General features: G+C 44.4%; 1 protein-coding gene across 1 annotated transcript in view; it reads left to right on the top strand.

Moving 5' to 3' along the window:
- Positions 1-15,242, top strand: part of MB21D2 (Mab-21 domain containing 2) — a gene marked incomplete at its 3' end in the record, with an annotated part of 57,008 nt that extends 41,766 nt beyond the window's left edge. The window contains exon 2 of the mRNA XM_080350074.1: positions 13,978-15,242. Within this exon, the coding sequence (XP_080206200.1) occupies positions 13,978-15,242 (1,265 nt within the window). The remainder of the gene's footprint in view (positions 1-13,977) is intronic.
- Positions 15,243-15,630: the final 388 nt, after the last annotated feature.

Below are 15,630 nucleotides of genomic sequence, written 5' to 3'. Positions count from 1 at the left end.
TATTTCTGTAAACGCAAAGGATACTTGGTTTTGTTCCTTTGATGCTCCCTCATCTCAGATGTGTTATGCATTGCCAATATTCATAACCATCTGTGTTAAAGCACACACATCTAAGGCTGCATTAAGTGCACCCACTAACCACTCTGGACTTGTTCCTTTGCTTGCCCATCACTCAGCTGACATGCAGTTTGGTGGATCTCAGTACTACTGGTGGAGTCAAGCTGTAACCTCCTTGCTTGTGCTACAGCACATTGCTCACAGCAGAAGGTCTGTGTCTTGAACCTCTGAGGAATCACACTGACAAAATAGGAATAAAATCTCTTTGAGTAAGAAGCAAGTTTTGGCTTCCACGTCTCTGCTATTTAGGTCCATTTAAAATCCATTTAGTTCAAAAGTTTTATAGACTGGAATAAAACATGCAAATACCACTTTACAAGAACAGTGTTGCTTTTTCCTTAATACTTCCTTCCTCCCGCAACTCCAATTTGCAGGTAGGCTCTCCATTTATTGCCCTGTAACAGCTCCAAAATCCCATACATATAGCATGGATACATGTGCATTCCTACATGACCCCCTTTGCATTTAATTTCTAATGCTCCTAGATTACTTTTGTTGTGTTTGCCTGTTCTGAGGATGAAAATAAGAAAGGGAAACTGATTAGCTAGGTGTTGATTTCACCTTTTCTGAATCACTAGGGGGCTCTGTCCTTAAACCAAAGTACCTGCTTCCATTGAACGCAGGAGCTGCCCCTCTGCCTGTGTGCAGGTGTGCGCTTGCTCTAAGTTTGCCTCCTTTTCAATGAAGAAATAGAAAATCTAAATTTTGAATGAAATTTGCTCGCAGTGATTCATTCAGAGCACTGCTGTTGTCATAACCTATTGAAATGCATTAGCAGTAAGTTCAAAACAGTGCTTCTATAAACAGCAATTGTTCTGCTTTGAAGCCATGATGCACACTGCCTGCTCAGTTATGCTGCTGTGGAAAGTGGCATAAATACTCAAAGAGAAATGACACAAAAGAAGCCCTGTACAGATGGCTCGGATAAAATGCTGGCCTTTCCCTTCAGTCATCACAAGCTGGAAATCTGGCATTAAATAGGATTTGTAGACAAGTTTGGTGTCTGTGTTCTGGCTTATCCCCTCTTAATTTTACTTCTTGCTCCCACCCTGTGTGCTGGATACTATCAGAGACGTACACTAGATGAAAATTATGTACCAAAACTGGTTTGATAGAAGATAGCCTGGTACTGGAGGTCTATTTCCTCTCATAGCAATAACTGTGTCAGAGCTGGCTTCCCCTTCACTGTAAACCCTAGCAGGTGGTGGGGAAAGATGTTTGCCTGCCTGCATGTGGCTTCTTCCCTTGCCCATACTGCCGTGCGAAAACTCTGATCGCCTTTTGTTTTGAATGCTGCTTTTTCTCTCCGCTCGCAAATCCCGCAGGTCTGGGCTGCAGAGCTCAGCAGACACGCTGATGCTTTTGTGCCATCTACTGACAGAAAGGATGATTGCACGTACCAGTTTTGGTTGGAGGTTTTTTTCACAGTTTTTGTGAGGATCTCATACACAGAAGGACAATAAATATGCCCGCAGCAAGGGGGAATGTTTCCTGTCTTCTTGCTAAGGTGGCTGGATAACTGGCTGAAAGTTTGAAATAAGATTTGAAACTCAAAGTTATGATCTAAAGAATGAGCAGCAAAGCAGAATGTCCTAAACTCAGGAAAACAAAGAGATGTTTTAGTAGCATCCTGATTTCACAAGCCATCTTCCTGGGAAGGGGTAAAATGGTGCTTTTTGCTCAAACACAAAGTTCTGTGAAATATTTCTTGCTTGCTTTCTGGGTACTCAGAATATAATTTGGGGCAGGGATATGTGGTTTAGCAACCAATTCTACTTTATAGGGTCCTTCGAGTGCTGCCCTATCTATAGGCAGAGAATGACAGTGACACACCAAAGCACAAGCAAATGTTTCCTCTTCGGCAATCAACATACTTTTGGTTTCATCTGGGCTATGCCTGTGGGTAAAGGCTGCCTGCTGTCTGAGCTTGGCTCGGGGGTGTCCCAAACCCCATTCAGCATGACACCTCCCACGCCAATGGGGAAGAAAATCTGAGATGTCTTTGATGGTGACACTCCTTCTGGTGGGTTGTTTTGTGAGTCAGGGAGAGCAGAGTAGTGTGTCTTCAGGTAGAAGACCACCCTGGGGCCACAAGTCTGACCAGCCATACAAGGTAGGTCTACATAGGCACAAGCAGAACAACCCCAGGCAGAAGGGCTCAGTATACAACTTGTGTTTTGTTGCTGATTGGCTTCTGCTACAAATCAGTATTTATCTGTCCTTGCCAGCCCCTTCCCCAGGTGCAGCCAGGAACAAATAAGTAGAATTGTGCTCAGATGTCTTCCGGGCATGAGCTGTTCCTCAGCTTTGTCTGACTTCAGGGACAAACACCCTTGTTAAATGGCCAGCTCACACCCTTGTATTCCCGCTTCCAACTTGTTAAATTAATTCTATAGACTGTGTTAGCAAATTTAAGGAGATCTATAATATTTGTTTGTTTATTAATTGGAGACCAGGGGGGCAGCTATCAGTGGGAGACTTATGAGGACAGTGTTAGTCATTGCTTTCTGTATAGCAGGACTGTATTCAAACAATATCCATTCCTGTTGTGCTGGGAAGTGTTTTCATGCAAGGGATGGTAGCAAGCCCTGCAGGATATGAGCATCCACTGGGAAAGTTCACAGTGTTTCCACAGAAACATCTATAAAATATAGGTGAGATTTCTAATTACTGAATTCATTCGAAAGGCCTGTATTCTCCATGTATCTGCCTCTTCTAAGCCTAACGTCTTTATTAGCACTTGTGAACAAAGCCTTTTAGTATTTTTCATTATTGCTACAGATATATTAGGGAATTTGTAGGATTAAAATTCCACGTTATGCACTGTGTAAGACAATAAAGAACATAGTTTTATTTTTGAGTGAAATTTCAAATACAATGGAACTGCTAGGACAAAATCTACCAGTTTACTGGTAGGACTTCATGACTGAGGATCTGCATTCCTTGCCTCATCTTGCTAGTCCAATCCATGCTTATCTGCAAGGACAGAGAAAAATGGTATTGTGGTTCTGGTACTAGGTGTCTCAGCCATATTTGGCCCGTTTTGGCTTCCCCCAGTGCTTGGATATAGGATCTGTCAAAGGGCCCAGGTCAGACTTATATGGATGGAGTCCAATGAACTCTGGGGGCTGAAGAGAGGGATTAGCTTCATGTCTTCTTCTCTGCCAGATGTCTCAGAAAGACTTCTGAAGACACCTGCTTTCCTTCTGTACTCAGAGAATGGGTCTCTCTTGTGTCCAGTGCTCTTTTGGTGCTTGCCTGGTTTCCTACATGCATCCTTAATTCCTCCTTTTTCTGACCTGTCTCGTGGTATAAAGATAAATAGACTTAGTCATCGGTAGATAGAAGAGAATGAAAGTGATTGAAGGGGATGCCATTCTGGTCATATCATTGAGCCCAGGAGCCAAGTTTGGTGAATTTTAAGTGAAAATCAAGACCATTAGATTGAATTACAGCTGTGGTTTTCCATCAAGCCTCTGATGGCCGTTTGTTGCCATGTATACTCCACATGTACGTTTTAGCTTTGCTGGAACATTTAGTGGAAAATTTTTGAGTCAAGGACAAATCTGCTGCTCTGCAGTGAGGCAGAGCTGTTATTAAAGAATGAGCAGGCACTGAGGATGGGCAGTGTGGTTCAGGCCCAGTTCATAAGGAGTAGTACTGATGTGACTTGTCTTTGTAGAAAACAACTGTGCTACAGGAGCAGAAAACAAGCTGGTAGATAAGCAGCTGGGGAGAGAATTTCCAGTGTGTTGGAAAACTGTAAGCAGGAGTCCTGGCAGAACAGCTCAAAGTGCATTTACAATGGGAGCTCTTGTGTTATTTACAGGATGTGAGGGTGTGGTGGCATTCCTCTGGGCATAGCCCCCTGGCTGGCACCTGGACATAAAGCCGTGTAGCAACTTAACCCTTTCAGGATAGGCAAACAGAAACCAGACAGTGACTGAGAACAGAAAAACACCCCGGAGGAGCCCAAAGTGCTTTTGCAACCTTGGAATCTAGTTCTGCCCGACACATACACGTGCCCCTCTGGATGACTTGGAGGAGAATGTGTTCCCAGGTCTGGAAGGAATGGCTTTGCTCATCGCTGGAGAGATGCCATGTGTCTTCTCTGAGAGGCACCTGGTGCTGACAAGTCAGATTGAGATGAGAGTTTGAGCGAGGCTGGGGATGTTTTTTCTCCTGTGCAGCTTTCGAAACCTTCCCCTATCTTACTTCCACTATTCTTTTCCAGCATCGTCCATGCCCTTTTTAAAGTTGTGTGTTTGGTGTTGGCTTCTTCGTGAGGAACACCCTGAAGGTGAAATTAAATTTTAGAGAGGACTCCATTACACAGTGGGCTAATTTAGCAGGCAGGGCTGCTGAGGTATTTCTTAGAGTTCTATGAAGACATCCATACAGAAGTCACCTTTTCATGCAACATGCAGTATTGACCACCTCATTTCACACCAAACGTAGCAATTCTAGGGCCCACGCAAGTGCTGAGAAGGACAATCAGGTATATGAAGTTTAAATAAATTGTCCTTTTCAACATAGAAGAAAGATGGCTGACTAAGCCATGTAAAATCTTGAGTGACCTGTGGAGTGGAAGGTGCCATGTTTAGACGAGTTTCTTAATTTCCTAGCAAGCCAGCAAAAGGAAATACTTTTTGACACAACATGTACTTTGCGAAACATGGTGCTGCAAGGCACTGCCTATACCAAAAATATAAAGTATTTAGAAAGCAATGAGAGACATTCCCAGCAGATAAGTCCATCATTGCTGTTAAAGACAAAGCTGCAAATACTGCCTCTGGTTTGGGAAATCCCAAAGCCAGACATTGCTTGAAGGTTGCAGACAGGAAGTCATCATGCTGTACTTTCCTTGCTCTTGTGCTCTTCCCCTGGAATCAGTCAGCAGCAGTTGCCTGAGATGGGACATCAGGATAGATGGACTTGTTGGGCACCTCGCCAAGGTTGTTATGCTCTTGTAAAGAGCACAGTAACAGTGAAGGGATGAGGAAAACAAGGGCAGAACAGCCTCTCCTGCAAGGAGCTGCGTATTTGCTCTCACGAAGCTCAGCCTGGTTTGTGCACACTGTTGTTACCTTGTTAAGCAGAACCAACAGTGGAGTCCTGGGTGAATCTCCCTCAATGTAACATCTTGCTGGATACTCAGCAGTGCTCCCTAAGGGTGTGAGCAGACATGGCCCATCTAGACCCTGTGTAGCCCTTTCCAAATGTGTGTGCTCAGTTCAAGGTGGAACTGATAAAGCAATCTGTCCTCTGGCAGATTTTATCTCTGGGATTGCATTTCCAGAATAAATGACATCTTGTGTCATTTCCAAAGGGAATTTTATGTGTTATGCACACTTAAAAATATGGATGCCATATGGACCCAGTGTACAGTGTTAAGCAGGGTGTAGTGGCAAGCTGTTCTTACAAGCCCACTTTCTGCCCTTTCCTACTTCAGTTCTCGTGTCAGCTGCTTTCAGACCTGATCATAGATATTCTTCAGACCTTAAAGCACCGCCTTGATTTGCACTATATATTCTTTGTACGCTGTCAGCCACTCATCTTACTTTGGTTAATGTGACTCTGGAGTAAGCCTGTTGGATACGCAGGCTGCCAGGCTGGAGCCCCGACATCAGTTTGGAGGGTGACTCTTACAAGTCCTCACTATCCAAAGCAGAGTTGCACAGCAATGCAGGGGCTCCCTCTGAAAGTTCAGTTCAAGCTCTGGAAGCAGTCACCCCTACTATTGTGGTCTCTGAGACCTGAGTATTTTAGCCAAACAGGTCACTATAGTACCACCACTGCTGGTTTCAGTGCCAGGATGAGTTTGGGTGTTTGTCACAGCACTGACTTTTGCTGTACAGGCTTTTTTCCCCTTGCACCCTGAAATACCCCTCTCCATTGGCATACAGGATTTCAGCTAGCTGGGTGGTTTCCACCAGGGCACATGGGAACTGGAAAAAAACTGGGACGCTACTCTTAAGATTGTTTTTAAAGAAGACTTTGGAGAAAGAAGCTGATTTGTTTTACGAGGGCGTGCTGTGTTCCTGCAGTGTGTTCTGTCACCGTGTCACAAGATTTCTAAAAGGAGCAGAATCAGTAGGACACTGGTGTATCAGTCTGCAAAGAGCAGCTTCCTTCACTCACCTCCCATATTTGACTAAACTAGTATCACACAGTTCAGTCTCTGCACTCCCTTCCCACCCCCTGCCTGCTTCCGCCAGCAGTCCTCGCAAAATGTGCTTTGTAACTAAAGACTCTCCCAAAGAGCTGACTTTTCAGTTCTTTTGCGTAACAAAAACTTGTTCTGCTCATAAATAGATTTACAATTACCAAGAGAAACAGAAGAATCAGTGCTACCCAGCTGCATCAGAGCTGGCCTCCCATCCTGTCTTAAAGGAGCCCCTGGAATTCAACACATATCACTCAGGCATTGCTGGGAGACCTCTGTGGGGATCTTTCATTTGAACAATGTTCCTCTTCTTCAGGGTCTGCTGTTTGCAGCAGAATTGTCAAGGAACTGCAGAGTGCCTGTCTAGTGTGTTTATGGAAAATGACAAAAGCTTTTTGGTTTTTTGACTAGCTTGGGGGTTTATGTATTTTAGCAGACAAGGGTAAGAATTGCCTGGCCCAAGTGGAGTATCCTGTGATTTAGCACGTGCTTACAAATTGGTTCTCAGCTAATAACATCTGGTGTGTGGTTAGTGCTGTCTGAGCAATTCCAAGCACTTTCTGGGCATCCGGGAGGTCAAACTTCCTTAGCTTTTGGGGCTTACAGGAGGATAAAGATTTTTATACAGGAGAGAAAAGAAACATGGTTAAGGTTATGCATCGCATAGAACTGGAGGGAAGAATCAAGACCCCTGACTATGCTGAGTCCTGTTGAAGAATTAAGCAGTAGAAAGGAGGGAGGCAGTGGTACATGTGGTTGATCCCTATATTTCCCTATGGAAGGAAGATCCCTTCTATATATCTTCTCCCTAGGCTGCCAGGGGGCATGAGGGGGACATACACCCAGCATAATGTTTTTTTGGCCACCCTGGTGAGATGAACGGGTACTACACCTGCCTTTGACAGCAGGTATGTCAGCTCCCTGCAAACCTAGGTGGGCACAGCTTGTCTTAGACACTGGGCTCAGGCTCTGCACCCCTGCAAAGCTTGGGTAGTTTCCCAGTGACACATTTCTGCATGTCCCAGAAAACACGTCTGGAGTTGGGGCATGCAGTGCCACAGAGCAAGCCTCCCTACAAGGGCTCTGTGCTGCTTCTTGCTGGAAGTGCTGAACCAATGAAGGCAAATCAGATCCGTTGAATTAAAAGCAATTCCCATCATTTCTGGTCTCCTCAGAGACACAATTTCTTTCTGGCACGCCTCTGGAGAGTTTCCCTTTGTGGAAGTTCACTTATTCTAGGGCCTTGGATGTGTCCATGGAGGAATTTAAACATAAAGACGTACTGATGTCTGTGGGGACTTACACTGATCTCTTTTATGAAGGAGATGTACCTGTGTTTTTTCCTAGGTGCTGGGAGTGCTATAGCAGCAGTATGATGATCCCTTTCTTTCAATATGATTATTAAAGATGTTACTTAAGACAATAGTTAGGTCTGTATAAGACTGGCTGCAGGTAACATGAGACTTCTGCTAGAGCACAAGCTAGTGATTTGGAGAGGGCACATTTTAAATGCAAGGTCAGCCAATGATCAGTGCCAAAACACCACATAATTGCTTTTGATTGACAAAAATAGGCATCCAAACCTCTTGTTTTGTGGGGATTAAGTTACTTGCAAAGAAAGAAGGAACAAGGGGAAGAAGACATCAATGAGAATGCCAGCTCAGGTGTTGGATTTCTCTAGAGAAAATCTCAATTTTAATTCTGTAGGCTTTCTCCTGGTGTGTGAGGGAGAGAGAGGAGGGAGGACAGGACGCTTCTAATTTTGTCCAGTTCTCCTTTCTCTCCCATCTGTCCATGTGCACATGTTGAAGTGTGTAAAGCATCCGAGTGTCCCAGTTCTTCTGATCATTCACAGACAGCACCTTGTCCCTAGACTGAACCCACAGTGCTTTGGCTCTTTGAGCGGGGTTGGAGGGGGTTCTCTGGCATCTTCTGAACTCCAGTATGGGGCCAAAGGGCAGGTACAAGGCATGTTTATTCTGTGCTGCAGCTATTTTTAACAGCTGATTTTACACAGACTTGTGCTGCTTTTCAAATCAGATTAGATGGCAGAATCAAGAGGTGAGCAGAGAAGCTCGGTAACAAGAAGCTGCAGCCAACATCACTTTTCCATGCTGAATTGCACTGCACAGCTGTCTGCGGGCTGCAGCCAGCCCCTTACCATTAACCCGGGGTCTTTTCCTTCTGGAGAAAGGGCCAGCTCCTGGCTGCGTACCCCACAGATAAGCTTGTCTCTATCATTTACATATCTGGGGATCATCATGTCCTGAAGTCTTCAGCAGCCTGGCCATGGTATCCTTAAGGTTTAGTAGCCTCTTGCTTGTGTTGTATGTGTGTTGATGTATAGAATATACTTGTGATGTATAAAATACATTTGTGATTTTAAGAAGTTAAAGATGACCTGTGAGGGACCATACTAGCTTCTTAGCCAGCTTGCAAACCCTTCCTGGCACAGCAAGCCTTCAAGAACAGGGATGTTACAGTAACTCGTGGTCCCAGCAGCTTACAGGAGCAGCACAGAGCTAGTGCCTGGGTCTGGCTTGGCTCCTGGAAGATCTCCTATGCTATGCTTCTGCATGCAAGGTTCTGCAAGTCCTCCTTTGTGGAGCCTTTCTGAGCACCCCACTGCTCCTTTGACCTCTCTTTGGTTCACGTGCAGTAGAACTGTCCCTTAATGCAGTGCCTGCCCTGAATATCACCTCATTCAGCTTGACCAGGCTAGACAAACAGAATGACATTTTTCTTTCCTCATATTTTCTTTTGGTGGCAGTGGTTGCATATCTAAGGCATCAGGAAGGAAGTCTTCAAGAAGGAACCCCAAATTAGGAAATGGAAATGTTAGAAATAAGTTTTTGTGTAATTTTTTCTTGTGGTCAGTTTCTTCAAAGATGAGTCTGTAGGTTTCTCCTTATTTTCACAAAGCTGGTCATGAAATAGCAGCAGATGCCAGCATGCATTGCAATGGTCATGAAATCAGTTCATCTGAAATTCAGTAATGGATGCAGAGCATCTATGCATTGTTCGCCTTTTTTAGTGGGGAAAATTGTCTCTGTGTCATGTGCATCAGAGTCCAAGTTCATTCAAGAATGTATCACAAATGTAGGTGTTATGTAAAAGTAAAACCTCTTTTCTTTGTCTTTATTCTCCTTGTAGGACGGGGCTTAGAGTAGAAATAAACCCTATTTTCCTGCCACTTTAGCAGCAATGATGGAATGAAATTCTGTCTCTAGAACTCATTTGCTCACCTGTGTTACTCTGATCTGTTTAGTAAAATAACCAGCAGGCTTCGCCTACAGGTGCTGCTCCTAATTCTCGCTTTCCCTGCTTTTCTCATGCCTGTAAGCATACTTACGTGTTAAGATGTCAAGTTTTACAGCTTACAAAGGTCTTAAACTAGTTAAACAGCTAGGAAAACAGAACTTCTTTAAGGTACTTTAGAAAGAAATGGTAACTGAACACTAATCTCTTACTTAGCAAAATACCAGCTTTGCCAAACAACCTTTTCAAAAGAACATGTCACACAAGATATGACTGCAAAGTGTGTGTTTTGCCTGGTAGCAGCAAGAGACTTCTTAAATATCAATGAACATACTTTAATGCCATGAGTGCTGGTTGTCCTTCAGCTAAAATATTTTTTTGTGTGTGTTTGACCCTACACGTTCTGGGTTCGGTCTTTACAAACAACTCCACGGGCCGCCTACAGACTTCACAAGGTGAAACCCCTGTTCCCTCCTCCTCCCAAATGGCCCTGGTACTAAGGTGAAGAGAACTCAAATGGCCCACTGGTGCTTTTATCTTAAGTACTTGGGTCAAGTACCAGTCTTGATATTTTTCTTCTTTGTATTTGCACTTACTTGCTTACTGGACTGGAGTGCCTGCTTCTCTTGTACATACACTTGGGTCTCTCAGCTTGTGTTTGGGCTGTTGAAACTTGGGATGAAATCTTTGTGCCAGAGTCGTGTATGCCACACCATGTTGGCTAATGGGATTCTCTGAAATTTCTTTACATTTAAAATAGATTTATAACTAAAGGGGACAGTTTAAACATGGTACAACCCTTGAAGCCCTAGCCATATCAGCTATTTATAGAACATTCTATGCCTATTCTAAATATATTTTCCTCAAGGGGGCCTCATCTCAACCCCTTGCTCCACAGCTTAAATTGAATCAGCAATGCTGCTATGATCTGTTAGCAAAAATTCCTTCTCTAGCTTTGTGGCAGAGCTGCCGATGTTGATGGTCCAGGCCTTGAAGGGGAAATTGTGTACTTAAACTCTGCAGCCAGCCAGATAGAGAGATTACTCATGATACTTTGGATCATTTCCTGTAGCCATTGCCTGATTTATTTTTTTTTACATATTCCTCCCCCGCTGGTAGGTCTGGAGTTCTAGAGAGGGGAAAACAAGTGTCTTATTGGCAGTGTATGGCACCTTTCCCTTCCAGGAGTCTTCAGCCTTGCAAACTAGGCTTAAATGGTGAGCACATGAAGCATTTTCTTTCTAGAGGAAGTGTAAAGAGTGTTCTGTGCGCAGAAAGCGTTTCCTATTGCAAGGATGTTTGAAAATGGTGTAATATTGTTACAATATTGGCATATTGTAACCCCTTTGGCAGTAGAGCAGGCTTTGTGCTGTGCAAGCTTTGCTATGTGTTAGTGTGGGCAGGAGTGATGTAAAATGATGTAGAACTAACATGGCAGGAGTGGTTCCTGTTCTCATATGGCTTTGGAGGTTGATCTTATGTGTTCACTGTTGTTTTTCAGGCAGATGAGCATGGAGCATTTAGAAAGCAGGGCTTGAGTCCCACTTGCTGTTGATTGAATGTGGTCAAACTGTCAATTCTACCTACTGTTCCAACATAAGGACAGGGGATTTCTTCAGGCCAAGGAGAGCAACTCATCCCCCAGTAGCTTCCATAGTGGAAAATCTCTACCTTTTAGAAAAATCATATGATTTACTTTTTCAGTCAAAGGCTCTGGCTGTACTGTAGGAGAGAAGTTTTGGTGCAAAGGGCACACTGCAGAACTTCACAGGACATTTTTCATCCTTTTAAGTTAGAAAAATATTTAGGAAAATGCATCCTTTATTGAATTCTATAGGTTTGAACAGTTATGACTGTATGATGGTTACATTCTGTCTGCCTCTTTCAGGAACATCTGCAGGTCTGCATGGCAGATGCTGCAGATCACAGTTCTGAGTGGAAAATTTGGGTAAGTGTAGAGGCAGAATGGGCCATCAGGACCCTACATGTCCTGAGTAGCAGTGCTGCCCCACGGTAAGGATTGGTACTGACTTGTATGCTCAGTAAAAGCAACTGCTCCCTGTCCCTATGATTTGATTGACTCAGATTCTACTCAATGGGTCTTGGACTCAACTTAAAACTGGAGTGTAAAGCACCAAGGCTGTTCAACGACAGCATTTGGAAGCAGTGTGTCAGTGCTGTCTCTAGAAGCCACATCAATTTGAGTACCCGTTAGAAATCTCTTTCTGGGTGCATTGAGGGAGTGACTGCTGCTTACTTGGCCTCATGGATAGAGAAGCCTGTGCAAGGTTTTGCCACTCCATAGCTCAGAGTAAAGTACCTCACTGTGTATCTAATCCTCAGAAAATGTCTTTGAGGTTGACAGAAGCTTTTCTTGGTTATTATCCTTTAAGGATGAATGGGGAAGCACGTGTTAAGATCACAGACTGGGATTAGCTCAGGATTTAGCAGGAAAAGTTTCTTAGCATTCTTCCAGAGCTCTTTCCTTCTCTTGCAGCCTCTGGAGCTGCATGAAATGGAAAAGGTAGTGGCCATTCCTGCCTGGCAGGAAAATCATCCCAGCTCAGTGCAACAAAATGGACTGGGTCCAGTGCTCTTGGAAGCAAGAAACCAGGTAAAGTATATTTAACAAGGCATTTCACATGGGGGATTGTACAGTTACTCTGACTATTGCCCCAAGACACATTCCCCATAATGCACAGGCCTCTTCATTCAATCTCCTTGGCTCTTCCAAGGAATCAATGTCAGCATAGCTTCAGAATTCACTCTGGTCATGGCTTACCTGTGTGCATGCAGATAGCATTTCCTTGCCCTTGTCCTAGCATGCAGGAAAGGACAGGAGAGTCTCTCTAATAGTGCTATAGGGCCACTCAGGCTGGTGAGCACTCGATGCCTTGGGGACCTCGTACTGCTGCTGCTGCACTCTGCCTGGGAGATCCACACAGTTCAGGCAGTGTCTGTGATCCCTTGGGGATGTGTTAACTCAGGAAAGGCCCTGCGGTACCTGGGGCTGTGCCAGAATGGGTGCTTGGACTATGGCGCTGATCATTTGTGTTAGCATTTCGGTAAAGAAACACTCCTAATGTATCTGTCTGTGGTTCCTGCTCTGACAGTGTGATTGGCAGCTCTCTGGTTCACCTTGTCATGCCGCTGGCTGCTTATTCCCACTGATGTCTCTCTACGACTGGCTCCCTCATAATGGAAGGTCTCCATTTGACCACTCTTGCTATAAGCAAGTTATAGTGCTTTTGGAAAGGTGCAGTTAGTAACATATGCCAACAAAAAACTAGTACACTTGTGCTTGTAAGAAATAATGATATATCTCTTTTGCAGTGCTTATAAGAGATTCAGCTTCTCCATTCAGAGTCATTGGTCTTAGTTCCCTTGTGGCCAGGTTGTGTTGTCTGAACTGAGGCTGGGAAGGAATCTCAAGAGCATTTAACCACAAGATGAACACCAGGCGTGAAACAGCCCAGATAGCAGAAGCAGATGACAGAGCAATTGAAGTGCAGAGCTCAATTTTAAGCCTAATTTGAACACTGAATGAGGTGTTAATACCTTGGGTACTGTGTGGAGTCTCAGTCTGCTGTTCATGTTCTGCGAACAGAGTATAGTGGTAAATATAGAATGCACAGTGAAAAACTGGCTTCATGCAGCTGCTGCAGCCAGTACAGGGTGAAGGGAAGTGTCTGATTTTGGTGATGGAAGTAGGAATCTGTCTTCATGTGTGTGCTCTGGGGAGCTGATCTGATATTTTACGGCATGATACTGTCATTATAGCTTGAAGAACCAATTTCAGAGCTGGCTTCTATAATTGCCTGATAGTTTAACCTGTCTCCATTCCCCCATAAGAGGAGGACATATTGCCTTCGTACACATTGCCTTGTTCATTAGTAGGTGTAAAGCAAATTATAAAGTCAAACTTGCTTGAACTAACATCTGTAGCTATTCATTCATTCATCCACAAACCAACCCTCTGGTGCCGGTCCAGCTTTTTTCTTATACCAGCAAGAAAATAAGAACAGTGAGTCAATTAATATTCCCTTTTCTTTTTGAAGTGTTGGATACCATGGAAGTGAGTGAAAATATAGTTAAAAAGTAGTTTAGAAGGTGTTTAAGAAGTTAAATTTAGTCCTGGAAGTAGCTTTGCTGCATTTTACCAGAGGCTTTGCCTTTTTCCATTGCTCCCAGTATGATATTTAGGATGGACTTCACCCATTCCCAGGAGTACAGGAAAGGAACTGCCCGGAGTCAGGTGGGACTAAAGGTTGGCTGAGTGCTGGGCCTTGATGGATATTTGTGTTACATGAACAGTGATGGATACCTCTGGTTGCTCTTTTTCCTGCTGGGCATGGGATGGGTTTTAATCCTGGTTAACTCCTGTATCCCAGATCAGTTTGCCTTCTCTTGAAAGGTCTTCTTTCTTTCTTTTGCAGGCATGGTTCAGAAACTTGACCAGAAGCTGCCTGTAGCCAACGAGTACCTGCTGCTTTCAGGTGGTGTGCGGGAAGGTGTGGTGGACATTGATCTTGATGAGCTGAATGTTTATGCACGAGGCACAGACTATGATATGGACTTCACCCTGCTTGTGCCCGCACTGAAGCTGCATGACCGCAACCAACCAGTAACGCTGGACATGCGCCACTCAGCTTTGTGCCACTCCTGGCTGAGCCTGCGTCTGTTTGATGAAGGAACTATCAGCAAATGGAAGGACTGTTGCACCATCGTGGACCATATCAATGGAGCTACCAATTATTTCTTCTCTCCAACGAAAGTCGCAGACTGGTTCTATGACTCCATTAGCATTGTGCTGTCTGAGATCCAGAAAAAGCCTCAACGAGGGATGCCAAAGGTGGAGAAGGTAGAAAAGAATGGGACTATCATATCCATCATTTTGGGAGTGGGCAGCAGCCGCATGCTGTACGACATTGTCCCAGTGGTGTCCTTCAAAGGTTGGCCAGCTGTGGCCCAGAGCTGGCTGATGGAGAACCACTTCTGGGATGGGAAGATCACAGAGGAGGAAGTCATAAGTGGGTTTTACTTAGTGCCTGCCTGTTCCTACAAGGGGAAGAAGGACAATGAATGGAGGCTGTCATTTGCCAGAAGTGAAGTGCAGTTGAAAAAGTGCATCTCCAGCAGCCTCATGCAAGCCTATCAGGCCTGCAAAGCTATCATCATCAAACTGCTGTCCCGCCCCAAAGCCATTAGTCCATATCACTTAAGGAGCATGATGCTGTGGGCTTGCGACAGGCTACCAGCCAGCTACTTGGCCCAGGAGGATTATGCAGCCCATTTCCTCCTCGGTCTCATTGATGATCTTCAGCACTGCTTGGTCAACAAGATGTGCCCTAACTATTTCATCCCCCAGTGCAACATGCTGGAGCATCTCTCTGAAGAAACTGTCATGCTACATGCGCGGAAGCTGTCCTCAGTCCGCTCAGACCCTGCTGAACACCTTCGAACTGCCATCGAACATGTCAAAGCAGCCAACCGGCTAACACTAGAGCTCCAACGACGGGGCAGCACCACCAGCATCCCCTCCCCGCAGTCAGATGGAGGGGACACCAACCAGCCTGATGACCGGTTAGCCAAAAAGTTGCAACAGCTAGTGACTGAGAACCCTGGGAAGTCCATCTCAGTCTTCATTAACCCAGATGATGTCACAAGACCCCACTTCAGAATTGATGATAAATTTTTCTGAGCTTTCATCAGTGTTTCTTGGGATTTCTTTTTCTTTTGTTCTGTTTTTAAAAACTCCTGCACTGTGCAGGTTTTTTCTTTTAGTTTTCCTTGGTGACTTAGTCTCTTGTTTTTTACATATCCAGTATAGATTGGATCTGTTGAGAAACAATCTGAATAAATTATAATTCCTGGTTCTGCAGGACGGTGCAGATTTAGAAACAGTATATTACTATTTCATATGCTGCTTTAAGTTTTTCCACCCACCCAGCCCCATTGTCTATGAGTAGTTTCTAAAGGCAAATATGCGCCGTAAACACACATGCCACAGTATAATGTATTTTTTTTTTCAAGCTTCCATTATTTATGTACATTGTTGCACCTGGGGAAGGGAAAACTCACCTTCCGTT

This window comes from Nesoenas mayeri (assembly GCF_963082525.1).
Source record: "Nesoenas mayeri genome assembly, chromosome: 9".
Classification (NCBI taxonomy): Eukaryota; Metazoa; Chordata; class Aves; order Columbiformes; family Columbidae; genus Nesoenas; species Nesoenas mayeri.
This window is presented reverse-complemented; position numbering and strand designations above follow the sequence as displayed.